The sequence below is a fragment of the Fringilla coelebs genome (assembly GCF_963513975.1).
Source record: "Fringilla coelebs genome assembly, chromosome: 21".
Lineage (NCBI taxonomy): Eukaryota > Metazoa > Chordata > Aves > Passeriformes > Fringillidae > Fringilla > Fringilla coelebs.
Genome location: NC_140047.1, coordinates 9,200,169 through 9,215,432, shown reverse-complemented (window position 1 = coordinate 9,215,432; position 15,264 = coordinate 9,200,169). Strand labels below are relative to the sequence as shown.

At 53.1% G+C, this 15,264-nt stretch overlaps 1 protein-coding gene across 1 annotated transcript in view; it reads right to left on the bottom strand.

Annotated features, from left to right (window-relative positions):
• RXRA (retinoid X receptor alpha) overlaps positions 1-6,234 on the bottom strand; it is a 98,919-nt gene extending 92,685 nt beyond the window's left edge. The window contains exon 1 of the mRNA XM_084219829.1: positions 5,684-6,234. Within this exon, the coding sequence (XP_084075955.1) occupies positions 5,684-5,711 (28 nt within the window). The 5' untranslated portion in view covers positions 5,712-6,234. The remainder of the gene's footprint in view (positions 1-5,683) is intronic.
• Positions 6,235-15,264: the final 9,030 nt, after the last annotated feature.

Sequence of the window (15,264 nt, the reverse complement as noted above, 5' to 3'; positions counted from 1 at the left end):
CAACCTTGGAACTTTTATTGTGGATCACAGTAAGGGAAAAGGGAAGGGGGGGGGAAAGAAAGCCCAAGCATTTCGTGCTTACCAATGGTCTGTTTGAACAGGATTATTTTTTAACTCCACGTTAAACAAAATTTCAAAGGAGAGGAGCTGCATTTGGGCTTAATTTGAGCCCTTTCTTCCCTTTCTCACAAGGGAATTGTTCCCTGTTTATCTCAGAAAACACCCTCCATTTTGAAAAGCTCCCTCCCCTCTAAATAAAAACTCAGGTTGATTTCCTTGACTTTGCTTTGCTTTTTCTAAGCCAAACCTTGTCAGAAAAGGCAAGTTCTCACAGCCAGTTTCCATCTCAACAATAGAGCATTTTCCCAGGCTAAATTGCTTCTGTCTGAAAATCTTCTGGCAGTTTGAGCTGGCTGGCATGTGTGGGGATCCTTCTGTAGGGTTTTTTAAATCCTTATTTGCAATATTATTTCATCTGCTTCGCGCTGCCTTGATGTTGGAGCAGCCTTTGGAGAGACACAACTGCTCCTCCCTCCTCCTCCTCTGTCCTCCCTCCAGGCACACTCTTCCCTTTGAGGAGGAGGAGAGGGGAGAAATAAAATAAAAGACAAGCAAAGAGGAAAATGTCAGAAAGCTGCTTTTTGTGTGCGTGTCAAACGTTCAAAGTTATTCCAGACTCTAGTCTTTAAATGTAATAAAATACAGCAACTCCTGACAAAATCAATTAAAATAAAACCACCCAGGCTGCCTCCCCTATTGCTTTGTAGCTCGACTGACTCCAAGAGCCCACCTGGGCCTTTTAGGAAGCAATTAGGGAAGTGCTGGGATGGATCCCATGCAGACTGAGCATCCCTCAAGTGCTGAGCATCCCTGGCACTGCTGAGCATCCCTGACACTGCTGAGCATCCCTCCTGAGTGCCCACATCCTTCCACATCCCCCAGCACTCCTCTGAAATGCCCAGACCCCTCCACACCACAGGTCAGAGCAAGGAGAGCTCCGGTTCCTTCCCTCCCCACAGGAGATCAGAGCCAGAGAAGGATTAATTAGAGCCCAATTAGGCTGCCCAGCTCACAAGGAAGGTCCCTGCAGCACTTGGCCAGCAGGGCTTGGAGGGATCCCAGGCTTTGGCTCAGTGGAGGAGCCCAGCTGGGCCACAGGGACCCCTCAGTGTCCCCACACCATCACCACACCCCTGTTAAATCCCTTGCCAAGGGCCACCAGCTCTTGCTGTCTCACTGCTGGGTTATTTATAGCAGGAATGATTTGGGGATTTCAGGCAGCTGGGAGCCTCAGGGAATACTCTGAGCACACACAATCCCCAGGAAAAGGCACCAGGATGCTCACAGGAGCACAGAGCCCACAGACAAGGCAGGACCAAAGCACACCCCAGCTCCTCTGTTGGTTTCTTTCCTTAACCATCCTGCAAAAAACCCTAAAAAATCCAAAATTCATCCCAGTGGCAGGGCTCTGGCATATGGCAACCCACCCCTGCTCCCAGAAAACAATACTCAACAAAAAGGTTTTTAACCCATTTCTTAATAAATATTTATTTTTGCCTTGAAGATGTGGGTGGGACAAAGCCAGGGTGTATTTTCCAGTGAAATGTTTTGATTCCCCCCTTGTTGGTTCTTTTTTTTCCCCCTCAACAGGAGCAAAATGCCAATAATAATATTTGCAATGAATAACTCAAATTCTGTGGCTTTCTCCCCCGCTCTCTTTTAAATAAATAAAATACCCAAAATTTGAGAAACACAAATGCTCCCTCCAACCCAGCAGGACCGTGTGGAATAAACTCAGGGACGCTCTGAGGATTTATTTCACTGTCACAGCCCAGATTCTGGAAAAGGCAAAAATTCCTTCCCAGCTTGTTTTGCATGTGTCAACGAGAGGTTGAGCCCTACAAGAGACACAACCAGACTTCACCTCCTGCTCCTACCAAGCCCTGCTGCAGCCCCAGGGAGCCAACCAGATGCGGGGCAGAGGATTCCTCCTTCCTCACTGGGATGCTCAGACGCTTCCCACATCTCTCAGTTCTCCTCCCTGCAGATTGTCACATCAGCAGTCAATTTCTGAGGGTATCAAGAGCAGGACTGAGGTTTCCACTGAGGAGCTCTGCAGGCTCATCCCAGCCACACACCCAGGGGATGCAGGATGAAGGTGCCTGATGGATGCTCAGCGAGCAGCCCCAGCCCTGGCTGTCCCAGCTGGACATGCAGGGGGTTGTTTTGCTGTTTTCCTCGGAAGTGCTGCTGCTCCAGCCCTGAGCACGGCACGGACAGTCCTCACCCCACATCCTGAGCAGCTGCAGCCGGGCCTGGCACGGCTGCAGGGTGGGAAGAGGGACACACAGAGGTTACAAGTCTGCAGAATGGAGAGAGGGACACACAGAGCTCACAACTCTGCAGGATGGGGAGAGGGACACACAGAGCTCACAACTGTAGAATGGGGAGAGGGACACAGAGCTCACAACTGCAGAGTGGGGAGAGGGACACAGAGCTCACAACTCTGCAGAGTAGGAAGAGGGACACACGGAGCTCACAACCTGCTGCAGTGACCTCCGGAGGGAAGCACTCGGACACCCCTTAACTGTTTCTTCCCCCACAAAGCTGAGCCTTGAGGGAGAGCTCCTCCTGCTCACCACCCCTCCTTTCCTCCCCAGAGATACCCAGGGAATGGGCAAAGGGGAAACAAAGCACTAAGAGGATTGTAAAAGGCAGAGAACAAGCAGCCACCTGAAGAAACGAGTCCTTGGTGTGCACATCAGTGCCCTGTGAAAGCCTGACCTCAGCCCAGGCACCCCAGCACAGGTGATCCCCACACCACGGATTTTTCCACGTTTTCCTCCTCCTGTAGACCTGGCACAACACAGAGGAACAAAAACTGGACAGCCCTGAGCAAGCTAAGCCTAGCAAAGGCAGGACTGTAAGGCTGCTGTAAGGCAGCATCTGCGGGACCCTGAGGTGTTTTAAGCCCCAGCAGGGCTGTGGAGGTACCTGTGCCACAGCCCCCGTGCCAGGCTGCAGGTTGTCCTGGCACTGGGATGGCAGACAGGTGACAGCAGCCAGCCTGGGAGATGCCCAGGGACGTGCTGTTCTCATGGAGAGCCTCTGGCTGGCATCTGCCAGCAGCTCTCCAGAGAAGCAGGAAAATGAGATACTACTATTAAAAGTGCCCAGTGCTGGCCACACTTCCAGCCATGACATCAGCGGGGTTATCTAAGTCTAACCATGGGCAGGACTTGGCCAGGAACCACCAGGTTGGCCTTGCTGGGCCAGACTGAGCGGGGATTTTGATGGGGACACAGTAATGGAACAGAATTTTGGCCGTGCAGCTGCTGCTCCCCAGCTCAGGCCTGTGCTGGTGTGCAGGGAAACAAACCCCACAAGCTGGGCTGCTTTTCTCCCCTGGATTTTTCCAGCACCAGCTCCCAAAAATGACATGAGATGGGGCTGGTGAAACAGCCCTGGACCCTGCCGAGTTGGGAGCTGGTGGGGTTTGACCATCCTGCCTCTAAAGAGGCCCCATGGCTGATCCAGCTCCGCTCTGGTCTCCCTGGGAAGGTCTCAGCTCACGTTCCCCTCAATCCTACAAACTGCTCACAAGCCTTTGGACACAACCTGCCTGCACTGCCCAGAGCAGGACCAAAATCTCCCCTCCAAAACCTGCAGCAACCACTGCCCTTGCAGGGATTTTTCCCAATAATCAGCGACCAAAGACCAGAACGTAAAGTTTGGGAGTCTCTCCAGACAATCCCAGACCACACACCCCAAACAGCTCCCACAGACAGATGGATTTTCTCCTGAGACAAGGATGAGAAGTTTTACCCACACCCAGCAGGGCTGCCCTGTTTTCCCTGGGGATGCTCCTGGTGCGCTGCACATGGTGTGGCACAGCCCCATTTCTAAATGAGCAGATAAATCAGTTGTTTTCCACTTGCACCAGTGTGAAAACCCTTCCCCAAGCCAGCAGCCACAGCCTCTCCCCCTCCTACCCCCCTCAAACCAACCTGACTAATAACACAATGTATTTTTTAGCATTTACAGCATAACAGGAGAGTTCAGGACTGACAGAAAACACGGTTAATGTACACAGAGGCCGGAGCCTGCCCGGATCAACAGAGATTTGGGTTGTCTTCCACAAAAGCATCCAAGGAAATGTGAATCCCCCAAACAGACACCCTCAAACCACTCCAGTGAGGCACATTCTGCTGGGATGAGCCCCAACAGCACCACTGGACCCAGCCAAAAGGAGCTGCTTGGATTTGGAACCAGGGACACACTGCAGGGGAGATGCTTTTGGCCCCAGCAGCATCTCCCAGCCCAGACAAGGAAGGGCACAGTGAAAGTGGGATTTTGGGGGGCACAGAGATGCCACCTACAGCTCTGCCAACCCACAGGGCCAGGGGGTCCCTGCCAAAGTCCCCAGACCACCACAGCCCTGGAAAGCATCTCAGCAGGCTGGGCTTGTAGGAAACCTTGCGATGGTTGTTTGTATTTATTCTGCTCTTTGAAAGGAATAACTGAAATTGCAATTTGTCAACAAAACAAGCAAAAAAAAAAAAAAAACAAACACATTAAAGAAAAAAAAAAAGAAAAAAACAAGAGGAAGAAAGAATCAAAACACACCAGCGGCAGGCTGGAGAGGCTGAGCACAGATTTAAAGCCCAGAGAAGCCAGGAGGGACGGTCTGGCTGGCCATGGCCATGCTGGGAGCCAGCGGGCTGAGCGGGGACAGGGATGGCAGCACTCGCCCCTCTTCCCCCGAGCCCGGACTTGGCGCCCGGCCACTTCGCTCAAACTTTTCTTGCCCCCACCCCGAGCACTGAGCTCTGCAATATCACTTCTCCTGGAAGCGAGACGCAGGAGGCATTCGCCCTTACAAGCCAGCAAGCCAGGACTTGACTCAGTCACCGAAACGATGGCAAACTCCGGCTGGAAATAGGTTTTAAAACGCAGCTAAAAGGAGGAGAGGTGGGTGGGGGGAGAAAAAAATAAGAACAAAAAGGCAGGAGGGTCCCAACCGCGGCGGGTCTGGGAGCCGGCGATGCGAGCGGAGGGGCCGGGCTCTGCCTCCCCCTGCCCGGCTGCGCGCCCCGGATGCCGCGGAGAGAAGGGAAAAAAAAAAAAAAAAAAAAAAAGGAGAAAAAGTCAAAAATTAAAGAAAGAAAATAAACCGAGGGGAAAGGCAAGAGGGGGAAGCACAGGCTGCGCGCTGCCGAGCCCCGAGCAGAGCCGGCCCCGGGCGGGGAAGGGGCTCTGCCCGCTGCCGCTGCCCCGCTCCGAGCGCCGCTGGGGCCGCTGCCCGACCGGCCCGGCGGGGCTCGGTCCGGCCCGGCCCGGCCCGGCCCGGCTCGGCTCGGCTCGGCTCCCCGGCCGGGGCCCGCCGTCCCTGGGGCTGCGCCACGAAAAAAAAAACAACAGCAAACCAAAAGAAAAATACCAAGTGGAAGGCAGGGGCCGGGGGCAGGGGCCGGGCCGGGCCGCCCGCCCCGCGCTCGCCGCGGCGCTCCCCGGGGAAGGGGCGAGCGCATCCCCCGCCCGCCGCCCCCCGGTGCGCGCTGCTGGAAGGGGCAGCGGAGCCGGGGGAGGGGGGAAGGCGGCAGGACAGGCGCTGATTTTATCGTCCCGAAGCACCCCCCACCCCCCGCGGTAGGAACGGAGAATCTCTCGGAACAGAACTCACCCAGCGGCAGGAAGTGTTTGGTGTCCATGGCTGGTGCTTAACTCATGCCAAGGGGCTCGGCGAGCGCGGCGGCGAAAACACACAGGCAGGGCGGGCGGAGGGGAGGGAAATCAGCGCGGGGGGAGAGGGGAGGAGGGGAGAAAAAAAAAACACCCACGGGGAGGAGGAGGAGGAGGAGGGAGGGAGGAAGGGAGGAGGAGGAGGAGGCAGCGGGGAAGCTGCAGCCCCGCAGCGGCCCCGCAGCGGCGGCCCCGCGCAGCCGAGGCCGCGGAGTTGTGGCAAACTCCAACAATGTAACTCCGCCGGGCGCGCCCGGCTCCGCGCCGGGGCCCGCGCAGGGGGAGCCGAGCCGAGCCGAGCCGAGCCGAGCCGAGCCGAGCCGAGCAGCGCCGCCCCGCGCCCGCCCCGCCGGCCCGCGGAGAGCGCTGCGCTGGTGGTTGGTGGTGTTGGATGGTTTTGTTTGGTTTTTTTTGTTTTTTTTTTCTTTGGGGGGTTGTGTTGTGTTGTTTTTTTTTATTCTTAAAGTGATGGGGAAAAGGGAGGCAAATAGAAGAGGGGAAGGAAAAAACAAGAGGGAGGAGGAAAAAAAAAAGAGGGGAAAAAGAGGTGGAGAAGGGGGAATTAGAGATGGGGAGGAAGGGGGGAGATGAAGAGAGTGGGGAGAGGGGGAAGGAGGGAAAAACGAGGGGAGGAAAGGAGAAGGGAAAGAGAAGGAAAGAAGAGCAGAAATAGAAGGGAAAGAAGCGAAGGAAAAAAAGAAGGAAAAGGAGAGGAAAAAAGATGGGAAAGAGCAGGAAGGGAAAAGAGGTGAGGAAAGAAGAGGGAGAGAGAAAAAAGAGGGAAAAGAGGAAAAAGAGAAGAGGTGCGTAGCTCTGCAGTGGCAGCCTGGGAGGGGGAGCCGAGGGGGTTCCCAGGGTGATGCTGAGCAATGCCAGCTGTGCCCAGCCCCGGAGCCCTGCCCGTCCCCGGGCTGTGTCACAGGGCGGGCAGCGCTCAGAGCACGATTTATTTCATTTCCCATCCGCGAGGCACAACAAACAACTCTCTGTGCCTGTGCGTGTGCGTGTGCGAGGCTCCTCGGCAAACTCTCACCTCCTGAGCCCCGCCGGTACCAGCCCAGCAGCACCGCTGGCCGCTTCCCAGAGCCCCGGCCCCCCTTGCCAGGCAGGCCTCCAGGTTTAATAAATGATACTCAGCCCTGTAAGAATGTGTATTAGCGGCTTGATGGACCAGAGCGACTCCACTATGCATGAAGCATATTAAACATCGTATCGACCCTCGCTTTCCACGGCGGTAACATGCATAACAAACAGGCTGGGGCCACGCTGCAGCTGCTCACACACGCTGGGGAGCGAGGCCGGGCACTCAGCGAGGCTGGAGTGACACCAGGGACAGCTGCTGGGGGGATGCTGCTGGCACAGGTAGCTCACAGTGCAGAGCCAACCCTCCTGCAGGGAGGGCACTGGGGGAGCTGGGACAATCGGGGGTGTCCCAGATGTTCTCCCTGTGTGTGGCAGATCCGTGGAACGCTCCCCAGCCTTATCTGCCCTGATTTATTCTTTAATTGGCAAAGTGTCTCGTGCCAGAAATATCAGCGAGCGAGCAGCTCCTCCTGGAAAGTGAGGCCTCTTATCTGCCGTCAGCGTATCCTCCTATCGCTCCATCGCCTGCCTGTCGCTGTGGGATCTCAAGCCACTCAGGAAAGGCCCACAACACCTGGATTTCTCCTACAACTCTTCTGTTTGTAGGAGAACACAAGAGCCTGCCCTCCCTGCAGGGCACAGCCACGTGGGCACGGCTGGATGAGGGGTACACAGCTGGCAACACCCCAGGATCCCAGTCTGGGACCTCTTCACCAGTCCATTTGCTGTAGAATAAAAATTCCAAATCCGTTGAAACCCGCCTGAAGAATAAAAACAGCAAAAAGGACCCATCTCGTGTCAGGCAAGCGGCTGCAAACTGACACTCAGGTGGAGCTGCAGAAGTTAAAACTAAATAAAGCGTCTTGGATCCTTTTAATCCTCTGCTCCTGTAATTTCAGCATGTCCAAACAGATTTTGGTGTGTGTTTATAACTGGTAACTTCATTTGCTCTCGGGCTGGGACCTTAAATGCCAAGTTTCATCTCCAATTCGGTTTTTTAAGAGTGAGTTACACCAACTCCTGGGAGAAAAGGGGGAAAAAAGGAAATAAGCGAGGAAATAAACGAAAGTTGGGGGTTGTCAGAAAAAGCAGGTTCAAAGTCTCTAAGAGTGCAAAAATCACGGGTTTCGTGGATATTTGTGTACAGACTGACAGCTCAAAGGTAGAAATCAGTTTCCTAATAGACAAACTAAAGCTCATGTGTCTGATAAGGGCAAACACAGCTCGGGGCAGAGCTGGGCTCTCCCCTGCCTGTCCCCACCCCGCTGGGTGCCCAAGGCCTTTGGGGCTTTGAGTGTGTCCATCACCAACACAGGGGTGGGGATGTGGCCCCAAAGCCCCATCCCAAAGCAGCTCCCAGGGTTACCAGAGCCAGGCCTGCAAATCCACCTTTGCAGACTCCCAACACATGAAATTACCATAACCAGGACATTTCATGCTCCTCTCCCATCAAGCTGTTTAGAGCAAATTAAATTTCTCCCTAACCAGGCTGTAACAGTTCATGTTAGATGTGGATCTAAATGTTAATTGCAGTGACAATAACAGGTCTGATCCTGCAATCCTTATTTGAGTAAAACCTCCCACAGAAGCCAAAGGAATTTTGCCCCAGAGAAGGCAGCTGGATGCAGTCCCACATTTCCAGTCTCTTGAAGATGCCAGAAGGTAAGCCAGGATATTTCTGTGATGTTACAAACCTTCTCTTTCCCTTTCCCCTCCCTTCCACCTCCCCTGAGTTCTTTAATGCACTATTAATTTAATAAGCTGCCTAATGCTGTGCTCACCTCCAGCCTGGCACTTCCCAGGAAGGACTTCAATCATCATGGGGGGGCACATTCAGGTAATTTTGGCAGCTCGTTGCCTTGTACATCTGGTTGGTGCAGGGATGCTTGAAGGTCCTGTGCAGGCTGGGAGAGCTGGCTTGGCAAACTGCTGCTCCTGTCCTCTGCAGCCTTGGGTGATGCCAGCACCCTTCAGGCCGGGCTCCTGAGCAAGGCAGGCTGATCTAATGGGATCATTTAGGGGTGTCTGGCCCCAGCTCTCAATCCTGGCTGAATTTGGCAGGGGGGGATGCTGTGTTCATCAGTTAGGCAAAGGTTTCTCCTTCCAGCCACACTCCCACCCCATTGCCATCCCTTTGGGGCAAAGGGATCCAGGTGCCCGTGGGCCTCAGCAGGAGACAGGCACTGATGTTTTGGGAGCTGGGACCACATTCAGAGCTGGGCACTTGGGCCCAGTGAGTGAATTTGGAAATCACAGCCTCTATGATTTTTTCCTAAGTGGTTCCAGCTTTTCTTGTCCATAACCCTGAATTATCTGACAGGGCACAAAAGCAGAACCTGCTGTGCTTCCCCTACTGTTTTATACCCTCCTGCACAGTTAGAAGAAAAATTAAATCTATTTTGCTGCCTGACTGCATTTTGTTACAAATTAAAGAAAGAATAAATGCAAAATCTGAGTGAGAAAGAATAGAAGGAGGTCCTGGCCTGTGTCTGGGTTCCATCTCCAGCTGCACATGGAGGCTGTGACAGGTGCCCAGAGGTGCCAGGATGTGGGATCAAGGATGGCTGTGGCCACTGGCCTGGGGCTTGTGGCCACAGAGTCCCTCCCTGAGCGGGCAGTGTGGGACTCCAGTGACCTGAGAACCAAACCCAGCCAAGGAGAGACTCCTTCCACTCATGCAGAGTTTGTGGGACCTTCCCAGGCTTGTCCTCACCTCCAGTAAGCTGCTCTCCCAAAGTCACTGCAGGCTCCAGGACCAGGATCTGTACTCCCCGTGTGTCCCAGCAGAATTACAGGAGAAAAGTCCCTGCACTGTGCAACTTCTTGTCTGGGTCTGTGGCTCTTCAGGACAGCACCTACCTCGTGCTCTCAGGGACAAGAGGAGCTCACAACCTGCTTTTCTTCCCTCCAGGAAGGAGAGGAAGACACAATAAAACTTTGGGGGACAGGTCAGAGACTCTGGAGCCTGAAAGTGGAGTTAGTCCCTGAACAGAGCCTTGCCAAGACTCTCAGCATCCCTCAGACACATCCAAACCCTCCCAGCTGCTGAGGGGGCTCCTGCTCACCAGGGAGACACTGCAGGCACCAGCCAGCAAAGCTCCAGGACAAGCCACTCGTGTCAGTGCTGCAGACTCCAACTGCCTGCTTTTGTTTCCCAGCAGCATTTAACAGGCTGCTGATGTTTGTTTATGAAGTGAGATGCACAAGATTTATTTGATCTGCTGGAGAGCCTCATTCCCACGCTGAGGACAGGCAGAGTTGCTGCATTCTCCCTTCTTTTGGGGACTGCTCAGATCAAATCCTCTCTTGCACAGGCAGAGCTGGACATTAAACATTGTTGGAGACCTCCAAACTCCAAGCCATGAGGCTGCATTTGTTCTTGTCTGTCTCTGCATATAGAACAAGTGTTAATAGAGTGTTCAGGCTCTTAAAACAGGTTTGGGGAAGAGGTCTCAGGGCGCCTGGGCTCTGGTCTGGATCCAGCTTGAATAATCCTGAGGGAGGTTTCATCCTCTCCTCGTGCTTTTCTGGTGGATTGGGTTTGGCACGTCTCACCTGGCTTGCAGGGACAGTGGTTTAATGAACTGCTTTGCAAAATGACTTTACAAATGGAGAGTCTACTCCTGCCTTTTTTAACACCTGGAGATCTCTTTATTCCAGCTCATCACCCAGACTGGAGCCTGGCTGCCAAAGAAGCCAGCAAAGAAAGCATTAAGGGATGGAAGATGAAACTCAGCACACGAGCTGTGAGATTTACAGAGCATCACCCACCCTGTGCCAGTGGCACAGCAGCCAAACCCTCGCTGATGGGAGCCCAGGCAGTGCCAGGGCAGCAGCTGGAGCTCACCCCAGCCTGCTCAGCGTGGCACAGACACACAGACACTGCCTGATTCACACCAGGGCTTTTGAGGATGTGACTCAGTCGCTCAGAGCCAGCTCCTCCGCTGGCCTTCCCCTGGTCCCTGCATACAAAACACTTTGCAAATGAAGTGTGAAGATAATATGCTTTATCATGGGCATTTATTACCTGTGATTGTGGTATAAATCTCCCTCCATTCACATACATATACATAAGGTGTATATAAATATGCAGTATCCAGCAGTACCCAGAGCCTTTTTGATGATGTCAATGTAGCCCCCATAAAGATAGTGGGAAATGATTCATAATATTTATATGACAGACATGATATGAACTGTAATAGCCTGTTGGGATGGAGAATATCCATAGGTCTCTGTCAGCCACAAATGTGATTTAAATATTATATATGTGGCAACTGTAGCATTAGTAATATGATAGCTGTTATTGATAGTGGTCATAAAATGCAGTAGTTTTGCACTGAAGAATGTGAAAAATAATCTAGTGGTTTTCCTAATGGTCTTCCCAGCAATGCACTGAAAGGAAGTGTACTTTCAATGCCTCCTTTTTTCAATGCCTCCTCCTCTCCTCCCCCCACCCCAAATTACCATCACATTCTCTCAGATTACTGCCAGGGCCATATTTTACTCTGCTGATGTCAGGTTGTGGCATCTCATCCCCCTGGGGCTGCCTGGGGAGGGCAAAGGGTCCCTGCAGAGCCCTGGGCTGTTGTCAAGGCTGGGAGGGTGGTGTTGGTGCCTCCTCTGAGAGCATGGAGCACAAGAAGGCAAAAAGCAGCAGGAGAGGGGCTCAGGGGAGTGGTGCCACTCTGGGTGTGAAGTCTGGATGGTGGCAAAGGGTCCTCAGCCAGAATAAATCAGCACAGCCCTGCAAAAACAGTGCAGCCACACTGAGTTATGCTCACTGGGCTTGCCCGGAGGGGTTCTGGCACTCAGAAATGGGAGTGGGGCATCTGAATCCTCTTCCTTTCCCTTCCTGGCCTTCCACACCCAAAGCCTGCCCAGCCAGGGGTCTGCTGGAGGACTGGAGCAGCAGCAGGAGGGTGGATAGAGGCACCCTGACCCTTCCATGTACATCAGTGTTTACCTGGGCTGGAGCACAGGAGAGCTGGGAGAGCTGGGGGTGACACCTCTGGCCCGAGGGATTTGCTCTTTGGCCACCACACACCTCAAAAGGCTCCTCAGGGCACAGCACGGGGGCTGGTGGGAGCTGAGGGACCCCTGGCCACCAAACCAGCCCCACATCTGAGTAAAAATGTCCCTCCATCACTTCCAAAGCAGCAAAGGTCACTTCCCTGCTGGTTGCCAGCCTGCCTTGATCTCCCCATCTCTGCCCCTGGAGCAAAAACAGAGGTGAAAACTCATTAAACCCATGACAAACCACTGGCTGCCATAGCCATAAATTACCCCAGCCCCTGGATTTCCCCTGTGAGCAGAACCAAGGGAGGGTGACACTTGCCAGGGTGGGCAGCCCAGCTCAGGGTGCCTTGGATGCCACAGCCTGGCCTCACCCAGCAGGGTTTGGGGGGGATTCAGGAGCCCAGATCACACCCAGAAATGATGTCTGGTGTCCATCCAGGGAGCTGCTTTGAAAGAGAGCCTCTACCAGGGATGAGGTGTTGCTCAAAGGATGCTGCACCTGCCAAGGGGCAGGAGCAGCCTGGGAGGCAGGTATGGGGATGCTGGCTCCATCCTTCCACATCACAGGGAATAAATCAAGGCAGTGATATGTGCTCCAAACACAGCAGACCTCAGGGCGAAGCATTGATCAGCTCCCTGGTGTGTAGCCTTAAAAAATAAATTAATTAGAGTTCTGTTAGCAGGGCTTTGAGAGGGCCCCACTGTGCTGGCACTAACGAGGGGTGTGGGGCTGCAGGCTGACCTCTCCCACCCCTCTCCAAAGGGATTGCATTCCCCAGGATTACATTTCAATATTTCAAAGCTAACAGGATGCCCACATTGCAATTTAATCCAAAGCACCAGGGATGAGACAAGGAAGGTGGACAGGGCTGGGACCAAGGAAGAGCTTGTGCACAAATTGGAGTGAGGAAGGGGTGCTGTTTTTTCCCAAAAGAGTAAAGAGGAACAGAACCCACCCTCCATCAACCACATGTCCAGCCCTCCCTTGCAGATGACCTCTTCCCATACCTTTGTAACTTTGCCAATATAGAACATTTTATAAAAAGAAAGCAAAAGTCCTTTTGAAAGTTGGAGTCCAGGAGTCATTTAATGTCAGTTTTCTCCATCATTTGCATTGCAAGGGACCTGATCTTCCTCTTCCCCACCCTGGTGTGAGCCAGGCATTGCTCCAGGGAGAAGCACGGGCCTATTTCTGCTGTCGTTTCCACAAACATAAATCAGGAATTTACTCAGTTGAAATAAGTGGAGCTGCACCAGTGTAAAACCAGTGTGAGCTCAGAGTTACAGTGCTATAAAAGCAGTGTGAGGCTAGAATCAGCCTCGGTATTTATGGAGACGGTTTGAGGAAAGCCTGGGGAAATTAGTAAAATTGGGAACAAACAAAGAGAGAGAGAGAGAAAAAAAAAAAAAAAAGCATGTGATTTCCTGATGATTTGGCAAATCAAATCCTCAAGGCCAGCACTCATATTCCTTCCTCTGCTGTGCTGCCTGTTCTGGTGAGCACTCCTGCCAGAAGAGCCTTTCTGTATTATTCCTCTTCTGGGTGACGCAGCTGCGAGATGCTCGCTATGGAAATGCTGTATAAAAATAAATTGAATCGAATTAGGGAAACAACTAAAGTAATTTCTTCTCTGTCCTCACATTAATCCATTTAGGTTGATTCTCTGGGTGCTCCAAAGGGGATTTGCATTACTATCCTGTCAGCAGCCACAGTCCCTTCCTCTCTGCTCAAACAAGCCTCGGCACCTCCTAATTTGATGTCTTTTTATTATTCTCCCCCTCTGCCTGCCCCTGCATGGAGACTTCAAGGAGATTTTTTCCAGGGTGATTGGCTTCCCTGGCAGGTTGGATTAAGGCACGATTTGCTCTCAGTTGTGATGTTTTAATGAGATTCATTTTTTTGAGCGGGGCGGGATGGGAGGGAGGGAGGGAGGGGGGGAGACAAATTAAGAGAAGGGAAAACAAAAACCATCTTGTAAATGAAATCATGATGTGTGAGGCCCGAGATCTAATGAGAAGCATATCAGTGGCAATCAGAGTTGCTAATGGAGCCTGTGCATTGATATCTGCTCCGAGGCAGCCACGGCAATTCCGGCAGCATCACGGACACGGCGGAGCCCGGGCCCTCATCCCCATCCAGCACAGATTTCTGCTGCCCTAAAATCACACGTTGTGTTTGTGAGAGGATGAATTCCAGAAAGTCCCAGGGCCCGGGCTGTAAGTAGGTCAGGCGAGATGCTCATCACCACGCTCTCATATGGCCTCACAGTCTCCGTGCCCTGAGGCCAGGATGCAGAGCACGCAGCAAATAGCACAGGGCTGGGGGAAAAGGGCTCCATCCTCCTGCCAGGCTGGGCTGGGGACCTGGACATGGCCTTGGGGACACCCCAGGGCTCCTCCCCACATGCTGGTGTAGCACTGGTTCCACTGAGGGATGTTCTGGTCCATCCCTGCTTCATTCCTGTTGAGTCTGTCAAGGTGTGCTTGGGTATCCCCATAAATAAAAAAGGAGCTGCATCTGCAAAATATTCCCTGTATTATCCCAGGAAAATCACCAGCACTGCCACGAGGTGTAAGTAATTCAGCCCTTGATGCTGGTGAGGAGCCCTGCTCGCCCGAGCTCAGGGACAGCACTGCAGCACAGCCACCCCTCACATCAGCTGGGGGAAATGCTGATTATTTCCCTCTTCTCAGCTGGTAAAAGATCCCAGGACTTGCCATGAAAACCCCAGAATCACCCTCAAACTGAGATGGTCCCCAAGGCAGGAGGTCTTGAACTTGGCTCTCTCCCGCTGCCCCAAGCCCTGACCTCTGCACTGCACAATCCCCCAGTTCCTCCTCCTCCAGAGCCCAGGAGGGTTTCTCTGCTCTGTTATTTCAGCCCTTTGGAATTTCCCTGCAAAAATGAAAGTCCACCAGAAAAATTCCCTCTTGGCTGTGTCACACCCCCAGAGGGGCAGACACGGGGGGCTGTGGTTGCCCAGGACGCTGTGAGTGGATCTGGGGGCACAACCCCTGCTCTGTTCTCCTCTACATCCCAAATCCCAGAACACCCCCAAAAGTGCTTTGGAAAAGCAATGCCTGGGTCATTCCCCTCTGCAGCTCTCGTGCCTCCTCTCCCAGCACTGTGATTTCCAGGATGCATCCTGGAATCCTGGCTGCCAGCTGCTGACACCGCACGTTTCGGGGACAGAGAGGCAGCTCAGGGATTTCCAGTGTAAATCATGGGACAATCCAACATAAATATTTCAAAAGAGATGGTGGGAAGGGAGATGGAGAGCAGCTATGGGTGGAGGGGGGGTTATTCTGCTGCCACTTACACGATGAGAAGTCAGATGTCACTTCCCAGCCTGGAGTGACCTTGGCTGATTCCAGTTTCACTCACCAAGAGCTGGGTCTGACCTCTGAGGTCTTGCTTAGCAA